The sequence below is a fragment of the Doryrhamphus excisus genome, linkage group LG6, assembly GCF_037039965.1.
Source record: "Doryrhamphus excisus strain RoL-2023G ecotype Guam linkage group LG6, RoL_Dexc_Guam_v1.1, whole genome shotgun sequence".
Classification (NCBI taxonomy): domain Eukaryota; kingdom Metazoa; phylum Chordata; class Actinopteri; order Syngnathiformes; family Syngnathidae; genus Doryrhamphus; species Doryrhamphus excisus.
In genome coordinates this window covers 12,735,356-12,745,994 of record NC_136362.1, presented here as the reverse complement: position 1 = coordinate 12,745,994, position 10,639 = coordinate 12,735,356, and the positions used below count along the sequence as shown (strand labels likewise).

The 10,639-nt window shown below is 40.6% G+C and overlaps 1 protein-coding gene across 1 annotated transcript; it reads right to left on the bottom strand.

Moving 5' to 3' along the window:
- Positions 1–2,904: 2,904 nt before the first annotated feature.
- cpdp (CPD photolyase) lies at positions 2,905–10,582 on the bottom strand. Its single transcript, XM_058066956.2, has 10 exons — positions 10,327–10,582; positions 9,936–10,231; positions 9,705–9,853; positions 8,922–9,104; positions 8,673–8,831; positions 8,003–8,201; positions 5,898–6,050; positions 5,276–5,397; positions 5,025–5,184; positions 2,905–4,951 (listed from the first exon to the last, which is right to left on the bottom strand). Exons 1-10 carry the CDS (start codon positions 10,347–10,349, stop codon positions 4,803–4,805), a joined length of 1,593 nt encoding a protein of 530 aa, XP_057922939.2. The 5' UTR covers positions 10,350–10,582; the 3' UTR covers positions 2,905–4,802.
- Positions 10,583–10,639: the final 57 nt, after the last annotated feature.

Here is a 10,639-nt window from a genome sequence, read left to right as displayed (position 1 = left end):
ACAAATGGATCCTGTTGCTATCACAGAACGTCCTATTTATCGACCAGCTCCACAAATGGACTCAATCACCAGGCTGCATGGTTGCTAATGGCCCCTGTGACACTTTTGATACAACAATATGGGGCTAAGTGTCTCACTTCATGTTGAAAAGATGAAAAGAATGTACTTTGAAATTCAAATGGGCCTCCTAAGATGCAAAACAGTCAAAATCATTTTGATGTAGCGTGACTCGACGGATGCTATTAGTTTCACAATAGTGTTGCTGCTGTTGGGGGAAGAAAAAAGAGTTTCACCTGCATCACGCAGACGGTTTTCACTCCCAACCTTTTTAGGAGTTACTGCTATGGGAAATGTAAAAACCATCATAATCAGTGCAGGAGCAAACTCAAATGTCACCTCGATTAAAGAGGAAGATGATGAGAGATACATCATCAGGGACGAATAAAGGCATATCTTAATCTTAATCTTAATTCATTCATTCATTTTCTACCGCTTTTCCTCACGAGGGTCGCGTGGTGCTGGATATGGTGCTGGAGCCTATCCCAGCTGTCTTCCGGCAAGAGGCGGGGTACACCCTGGACTGGTCGCTAGCCAATCATAGGGCACATATAGACAAACAACCATTCACACTCACATTCATACCTATGGACAATTTGGAGTCGCCAATTAACCTAGCATGTTTTTGGAATGTGGGAGGAAACCGGAGTACCTGGAGAAAACCCACGCATGCACGGGGAGAACATGCAAACTCCACACAGAGATGGCCGAGGGTGGAATTGAACCTTGGTCTCCTAGCTGTGAGGTCTGCGCGCTAACCACTAGACCGCAGTTGCTTACTTTAAATCAGTAATACAACACAGTGTATGGATACTCTTAAAGGGGGCCTATTGTGTTCTTCAGATGTGGACTCCTATAGAGCAGCTACACACAATAACCTGCACAGAAAGCTTTCTATATCTTTCAGAATCTGCACCTATTTCAGCTGTATTTCCTTGGATTTCCAAAATTCTCTGTTTACATTTATTTAGGTCACACTCTGTGGTTAGCGCGCAGACCTCACACCTAGGAGACTAGGGTTCAATTCCACCCTCGGCCATCTCTGTGTGGAGTTTGCATGTTCTCCCCGTGCATGTGTGGGTTTTCTCCGGGTACTCCGGTTTCCTCCCACATTCCAAAAACATGCTAGGTTAATTGGCGACTCCAAATTGTCCATAGGTATGAATGTGAGTGTGAATGGTTGTTTGTCTATATGTGCCGTGGATAGGCTCCAGCCTGTGAGGATAAGCTGTAGAAAATGAATGAATATTATGACAACATAAAAAGGCCCACATGAAAATGAGCAGGTTCTTCAAAGACGAGGGTTTTGTTCCTCCGATGGCTGCCATCTACATTTAGCTTTTTTTTTTTCAGGTATTTTCTTACATTGACACTTCGCTCAATTATGTTAGGTGCTAACATGCTAACAGTTAGCATTCTAACTATAGCATTTCAGTCCAGCGTCAGGGTTTTAGGCATGGGATGTGCCAGCGAGAGGAGCACTGCATTCACACGCAATTTCTACCAAAATTGCACATTTCTATACATTATTATGTGTTCTTAGCCAATCCCAGTGTACAGTACATCAGCGAACATGATAGTGTCACCTTATTTACGAAAAGAGTAATAACAGCGGTGTATGTTGCCATGGAAATAAGTTACCGGCCTATTTGTTCTGCAGCAATGCCACATAGGGGCAGTTTCTCCATTTTCATTGTACAGTTTGACACTATACACTCTAAGATCAAGGCCACAGCGACGACTCACACAGCTAATGTTAACAGACAGAACATCTCAGAACAATGCATTCTATTTGCTTATGATGTAACAGGTCTAGTAGGGGGGAAAAAAACATAACCTCATAATTTCGTTACACTCATCTTTGCAGAATTGTTGTAATTCAGCCACATTGGAGCATCTCAATAGGATTCAGGTCAGGACTTTAAGTAGACCACTCAAAAGTCAGTGTTAAAACATAATTAATTGAGATTAATTGAGATCTATCAGTTTAGAAAATGTTATAAAGCCATTTCTAAAGGTTTGGGACTCCAGCTAATTACAGTGAGAGCCATTATTCACAAATGGCAAAAACACACAGAACAGTGGTGAACCTTCCCCAGGAGTAGTGATCCGGCCAACCAAAATGACCCCAAAAGTGCAGTGACAACTCATCCAAGAGGTCACAAAAGACCCCTCAACAACATTAAAAGAGGCCTCACTTACCTCAACATTGCCAACTAGTGGCCTGGCGTGCACATAACAGTGTTTTTAGTTGATGGACTAGCACAAGTGTAGTCGAGCCAGTCGAGGCGCTTATTTATTCCAACTGATGAACTTTGCTGCAAGAAAAATTCAAAAAAGCAATGATGTCTCAAAACAGATATCACGCCGTCATAAATATTGACATGCTGCTGTCAACCCCTACGAGGCATACTCGCGCGGTACCTGAGCAATGTTATGATACGCTCATTAAAATCCAGTTTGCCATTTCAGTCCACAAGCGATTTATGAAGATATTGCCATCTCAAGTTTTGCAGCTTGAGGTTATTCCAAGGTAAAGGACTTCATATCATCACTTTAATATGCAACCAAAGGCCAACTGTGCATGGTTGCTGCTAATTAGTGCAAACATATTTTTCCACACAGAAGAGCCCACAGTAAGTTTGTTTGTATTATAATTATTCGTGAAATGGCAGTGTGTTGCTTGCTCAAGGGTTTTTTTTTCCCCAAATAGTGTAGTTAATTAAGACAGGGATGGTGGTATAATGAAATTAAAGTATAGTAAAAGTAGATGCAAATCACATTAAATGGTATCTCTGCATGCAATTCCTAACAAGTATGTAGTCAACAATAAACTGTAGTCAACAATAAAGATTATGGAACTTTTTATTATTATTATTTAGAAAGAGTAAAACGGGTATATAGTTACGAGCTAATATACCATATTTTCTGGACTATAAGTCGCTCCGGAGTACAAGTCGCACAAGGCAAAAAATGCATAATTAGGTAGAAAAAAACATACTTAAGTCGCATTTTTTGCGGGTAATTTATTTTACAAACTACTTGACCAAAACAGACATTACATCCTCTTGGAAGGCAAGTTCTAACATTAATAAAATAATAGAGAACATGCTGAATAGGTGTAATGCTAACACAATGGTTATTCAACTACACAAAAAATAAACATGAACAGAAAAGATGTCCAGTGTTTATGTAACATAAACACTTTTTTCATTTATAAGTCGCTCTGGAGTATAAGTCGCAGGAACAGCCAACCTATGAAAAAAAGTGCGACTTAAAGTCCGGAAAATACAGTATATATTGGGGTGCAACACTACACAAAATTGTTGCACAGTTGGATACATTTGTGTGACGGTTGCAAACCCAATTCCAAACTACAAATAAAGTAACATAACAGCACCATAAAAAAGGAAGAATTAAGAAATAAAAGGTTTTCTTAGCTCTATGTCTTTTAGCAACATATTCGGCTGTCATAGAAACATCTATGATAGGACCGTTTTAAAAATACAGCCATTAAATGATAGGAAGGAAGAAAAATGATCACCCAAGGTATCGTTTCGATACCACTATGAATCAAACCACTCCTTAACATTTAACTTCTAAGCATGCACAGCAGAAAATGAGGTAGGGATAGCATTTCACAACATTTCATTAAAAAAACAGAATTTTGTGTTGAAACAAATGTCAAATACAAGTTCTAAAAGGCATGAAAATGTATTTTTTTGTATAAAAATCGAATTAAACCGAGAATATTTCTGCACCCTTGCTGACACTTATAAGAACATCTATTCTGACAAACATATCAAAATGTTCTGTAACATCGAATCATCAACAAGCTGGAAAATAAGGAAGTAAGGCCATGCCCACAAGAACGCGGATAGTTTCAAAAACACACTTTTCCACCTCACTGGTGTAAAAAAAAAAAAAAAAAAAAAAATCCTCCATCCACACAAGCACAGTTTAATTGGTTCCAGACCCAACCATGCATTCTAAATACAATTTTTAACATTTTAGAGCCCTCCGGACATGAACTAACACCCCTATATTGACCTTTACACTTGTATTACCCTCAACAGTATATACTGTATAATCATAGAAATTAAGGCATTTAAGACCTAAATAAAACTTGTGCTAGCACGTGTTATTATTTTGATTATCATGTTCTTATTATTGTGCCTGTTGTGAGAACATTTCAACCTGTAATAAAAGCCTGTTGTTGCGGCCATCAACAAACAATTGCTCCCACCTAATGACTAATGTAGAATACTACATTCACAATTGGAATACTTCTTTTTGCATTAGTATTCATTCATTCATTTTCTACCGCTTTTCCTCACGAGGGTCGCGGGGGGTGCTGGAGCCTATCCCAGCTTTGCATTAGTATATATTAGTTTATTCAGCCTTTTATTATGCTTGAAAATGCTTAATAATAGGCTGTATTCAACCACAAAACTGCTGAATGTATTCATTAATATGTTTGAAAAACCATGATAGAGTGAAACCGTGAAATTCGAACCAAGGTGTGGCGAGGGACAACTGTCATGACATATTAGAAGTACAATGACGTGTACATTGTCATTAAGACTTTTTTCTAAAAGTCAAAAACTCTCGTGTGTGTGTGTGGATGAGAGACTAAAACACATTCCAAAGTGTTTTTAAAATGCCCACATTCCTGTGGACATGGCCTAAAACGCCTCCCCGAGTTGATATGTTGACTAAACAAAAAAAAAAAAACATCCCACTTTTCAAAGATCTTTGGGACAGTACTTCTTCTCAAACCGGGCCACATCAAACTTGCGAAGGCAGCCTTTGTAGTTCATGTAACGGATCTTCCCAAAAACTGGTCTCTCTGCCCAGCCCTGGTCATGGATGCCGCAAATAGACCACATACAACCTAAAGAGACAGTTGAGGGGTGAATTCCCTGGTGGCTCCCTGACATGTACGGACGGGTGCAACTGTGTCTTACCAACAAAGCCGTTGGGATCCTGGCCGTCAAGCGAATAGCGATCATTGAGGTACAGAGCGATGGAGAGTGCCTCCTCTGGAGAAGACGTCCACTCGAGAATCTTTTTGGCCCAGTACATTCTCAGGAAACCGTGCATCTTCCCCTCAGAGACCATCTGATACTGATGAGTTGAAATATATATTTGTATATATAATATGACTGACATAAAACACAACCCTCGTCTATTGTATGTATGTGGCTTAATGTTGTACCTGAGCTGCGTTCCACAGCTTATCGTGTGTCTTGGCTTTCTCCAGTTGACCTCGGCTGTACAAATATGGCCTCTTGTCTTTAGAGTGATCTTTCAAGGTCTTTTGAGCCCACTCATAAGCACCTGGAAGCATATGGTATACATACAAGATGAATCAAGGAGAACAATGCACGCAATGGTTTAGAAATCACTTACATGTGTACTGCAGTTATTCACCTTCATCTATAAACTGTACAGTCGTCCATTGTTTATGGGGGTTAAGTGGGCCTAGACACCCTGGACTGGTCGCCAGCCAATCACAGGGCACATATAGACAAACAACCATTCACACTCACATTCATACCTATGGACAATTTGGAGTCGCCAATTAACCTAGCATGTACCCGGAGAAAACCCACGCTTGCAAGGAGAGAACATGCAAACTCCACACAGAGATGGCCGAGGGTGGAATCGAACTCTAACACACTAACCACTCGACCACCATGTAGAGTTTTGTGATTTACGCCATGAAAACCGAAGCCATGAAGATTGACATGAGTCCGAGTTGACATGATTCTCATGTTTATTTGTCCTTCCTTCCTTCCTTTGTCAAAAAAAATACTCAACATCATATCTCAACTGACCTTCCACGTTGTCGTAGTTCTTGTTGTAGAAACAGAAGTTGTCGGTCAGTTCTCGGCGCACCACCAGCTCTTCTATGAACGGTGCGACCGATTCACTGGTGTTCTTGCCACACTTCTTGACTTCCAGCGCCGCACGCTGGGCAGACAGGTGTCCTGATGTGAAGGTTGACAAGGTTAGGACTTGGACCAGGACTGAAGAACTACAATCAAGTGTTTGTGATAACTTGCAATTAGCACAAGTTGGTTTCAGCTTGAGATCACCAACAGATTTTTCCTTTAGGATTTTTTTTTTTGTAGACAGCAGAATTCATGGTTCCATTTATCAAGTCTTCCAGGTCCGGAAGCAGCAAAACAGCCCCAGACCATTACACTACCGCCACTATGTTTTACTGTTGGTAATAAGTACTTTTTCTGAAATGCGGTGCTAGTTATACGCCAGATGTAATGGTTTTGGTCTTGGAACGCCACCATGCAAGCCCATTTTGCCCAGTCTCTTTCTTATGGTGAGTCACAAACACTGACTTTAACTGAGGAAAGTGAGGCCTGCAATTCTTTGGATGTTGTTGTGGGGTCTTTTGTGACCTCTTGTATGAGTCGTTGCTGCACTCTTGGGGTAATTTTAGTTGGTCGGCCACTTAACGGACTTTTCACCACTATCCATGTTTTCGCCATTTGTGGATAATGGCTCTCACTGTGGTTGGCTGGAGTCCTAAAGCTTTAGAAATTACTTATAACCTTTACCGGACTGATAGGGGGCAATCAGGTTTTCACACAAGGCCATATAGGTTTGTGTTTTTAAGTTTCATGTTTAAACTGCATTTTGTGTTCATCTGTGCTGTCAGTCACTAATATTAAAATGTATTTAATGAGCTAAAACATTCAAGTGTGACAAACGTGCAAAAAAAGAGAGAAATCAGGATGACTTTCTCACACCACATCTATGTATGCCACTGGCAAAGACTCGCATTTCTTCATGGGACGCTGTTAACATCAATGTCTCCCTGAAGAAATCAATAAAATGCCACTGTGACAAAAACCATCCAGTGGTTAAAGGAAAAGAGGCAGTGATGTGAAATTGCTGCACTGCAGCGTTATAGATCGAGGTGTCGTAGAGTGACCAGAACAGTGACAAAGCGGCGAGATTCATTTATAGAATGTGTTCATTTTGAATGCATTGAATTGAATGGAAAAAACACTTGCTTTTTGAAGGCACTTGAAACTCTCTTCAGGTACTGTTGTTGAGCTTTAACGCAGTGGAAAACAGACTTGGACATTAAAATGTACAGCAGAACCTTCAAGAATTAAGAAATACAACTCTGGTACTTCTATCCATTTTCACGTGACATTATACGTAGTCTCATGAAATAATCTCATGAAAGGATTAATTTAATGCTAGGGTTGGGTATACTTTACATATTCTCTGATACCATGGTCAAATCTGATCATTTGAAATGGTGCCAGTACTTATCCAGCTATCCCTCCTTGGCTCCAACTTATACTTTTTTCACCACAAAATGGAAGAATATCACCACATGTTAAAGTTTGTTTAAGATTTCGTGTGCACAGGCTACATCCATTTGTCAATTACTGGCCCAAATTGTTCATTGATGTATTGCAACAATAGATTTAAGGATGTTATCTTTCAAAGAACAGCTCTAATACTCAAAATATGTATATACAAACATGTCACAATATGACTTTAAGATTGAAAAACACAGATTTTAAAGGATTCTTATTGTGGTTGAGCAACGTAATAATTGGGGAGCTGCAATGACGTCATCCCCTCTTTTAGCTTTGGGCTCCTCTGGCGGACAGAAGCACCATTGCAGACATTTTCTATGTTCTACTCACATTAAATGGCTGTCTCAAATGCAAATTATGGGAAAACTTTAAATGTGTTTTTTTTTCATTTAGTGCGTGCGGCTTATACACTGGAATTTACGGTAATACGTTTTATGACGGTGACAGCTTGACCCCAGAACAGATTCATTCACTGTGGCAAAACGGACTGCATCGGACATAGGAGGTTGATCCTAAATAAAGACTGTAGTTCAAACCATGAAGAGTCATGTGTGTAGGCCTGAGTGTGCAAGTGTTTTACTAACCAAAGTGGATCCAGGGGGAGAGTTGGCTGAGTGCAGCAGCATTTGGATCGTTGCGGTGAGTGCCAAACACTTTGAGGCGAACATCGATGAAGGACTCCAACATGGCCATCCCTGCCTTGGGGCCTGGCTGGGCCCACTCTGGCTCGCCCACTGTTCTGTCCACCTGCAGGGAGGCCAGGGTTTTGGCCCAGTCTACTGGCTGGGAAAAAAGCATTCTGGTGATTAAGAACTGATGCAAAGAACACAGTACTGCTTGTGTAATAGTTGATGTAAAGCCTCGGGACTTAAGTGCAACTGTGGGCTCCTAACTAACTTTTGCTTTTGGTTTTATAAACATGACAAGACCATTAAAAACATATTTAAAAAACAATATTGGGTAATACTAATGTAATGGTGACTAAAGGGGTGTTATTTCATATGTAGAAGGTTCCAATAATGTTAAAATCTGTATTTAGAACATTCTAAACAGATTATCTATACTTTAACTACAAACAATCTCAATCTATATCTTATTCACATACCATTGTTGGATCTGGAACCAATTACGGTATATCAGACAAGACAGGCAAAATGCACTATATCTGCAATGTCTACTGCAGCATTTTACCCCCCCCCCCCCGGTAAATAAATGTCTCAAAATTCCCTCAAAATCATGTGAGGTTCAACTTACTTTGGCGTTTTTTGTAGCTGTGTGGGGGTGCTTCTCAATCAGGGGAAAATCAGTGAGGAACTCCGGCAATAGTTTAGTGATTTTGCCCCTAATTGTCCTGGCAGCATATTCAAGTTTTGGAGACGCTACCCAGCATGGAACAATATTATGGCCATCAACCTGGAAACCCCAATCAAGCATCCAATGAATATGACAACTATGACGAACAGATTGATAGCCAGATTGATCTTCAAGCTATATTGTACTTACCTGAATGAGAGGAACATCATCTGGGAGACTTTCTTTAACATCCTCCAAGCACTTCATAGGCTCCCTGAGGGGTGAAAAGTCGGTCACAACCGCCCCAAAGCTATGGTCAGACACAAAGCCGGGTAGCACTTTCCCTGCAGAACCGTGCAGCAGATGGAACTGGATGTCTAAGGATTTGCATTCCTGTTTGATGAGAAGAACGAACAGATGAATGTTTTGTGGTTGACTACAGCCGATTATTAGTCAGATAATATGCATGCTTCAACACATTTTACACCATATTGGCTTAAATTAACTCTCCTGTGGTTAGTGCGTAGACCTCACAGCTAGGAGACCCGGGTTCAATCCCACCCTCGGCCATCTTTGTGTGGAGTTTGCATGTTCTCCACGTGCATGCGTGGGTTTTCTCCGGGTACTCCGGTTTCCTCCCACATTGCAAAAACATGCTAGGTTAATTGGCGACTCCAAATTATCCATAGGTATGAATGTGAGTGTGAATGGTTGTTTGTCTATATGTGCCCTGTGATTGGCTGGCGACCAGTCCACACTTGACCAAACGGTAGAAAATGAATGAATGAATGTCGTCTATGCTGGGTGATTCAAGTGTCAAAGTGACTATAGGGGTGTTATTTCCTGTCTATAAGGCTCTAATGCTGTTATTTAGAAGATTGCATTTCGATTATTTCCATTTTCACTTCAAAATCTCAACAAATCAAAAGTGGACCCCCCCCCCATATCTTGTTGTACTTGGTTCTACCCTATCATGTTTTTTTGTTTGTGTACCTTTTCAACTTCTTCTAGACCTTTCACCATAAAGCTGTAGTGTCTCAGGGTGGACAGCTCCGATTTGGGGACAAACAAGCAGAAACAGATGTGCAAAGGCAAGCTGTCTTTCTTTGCAAGGTGCTGGGCGTGGATCAATGCCCAGTTATCTAAAAACAAAGATCGGAAAACATCACAATATTATTATTTTTTTGGAATTACATTTAACATGATCAGTGATGATATTCATACCTTGTACTCTCTGTTCCCTCAGCATCCAATACAGAACACCCTTTGAGTCGTGTTTTGTCTGCTGGGTGTCTGATATAAACCGAATACGATTCTTGTTGACTTCCGTGTCCTTGTTGTTGGACCTCTGCACTTGGACATGGTCCTGCAGCCACCCTGTTGGTTTCTCGCCTTTCTCCCCTTTGACAGGAGCCACCTTCTGCTGCTTAGCACTTGGCGCTGCAGAAACCGTAGAGGTTGCTTTGCGCTTTTTCTCTGACATGACGGTTCTTCTGGCGAACGAGGAAAATGAGATTGACCTATGGAAAACGAGAACAAAACAACACAACAAACCACAATTATAAGACAACGCAATTGACTTCTATTCAAAAATACGTCAGTACAACTTACTTACCTTCTTGTAAAGCAATGTAACATACACGGTATAAAGCTTCCGGTAAAAAAAATGTCAAAAGCCAGCAAGAAATGACATGAGTTTGATTTAGGTTGAATGAAATAACGAGAAAGTCAGAAAATGTCAGAACGCTCACGATGGTAGTGATAGTTTACGTTTACACAACCAGTTACGAGAGCATGTTGATGATATGCTTTTGTAACAAAATGGACGCGTTCCATTTAGCTATCTATGACTCCTCGTTTCCTTCATGACGCCCAAAAGAACTACCCGATCTTCTTTACAACACGTCTATATACCAACATTACAAAAT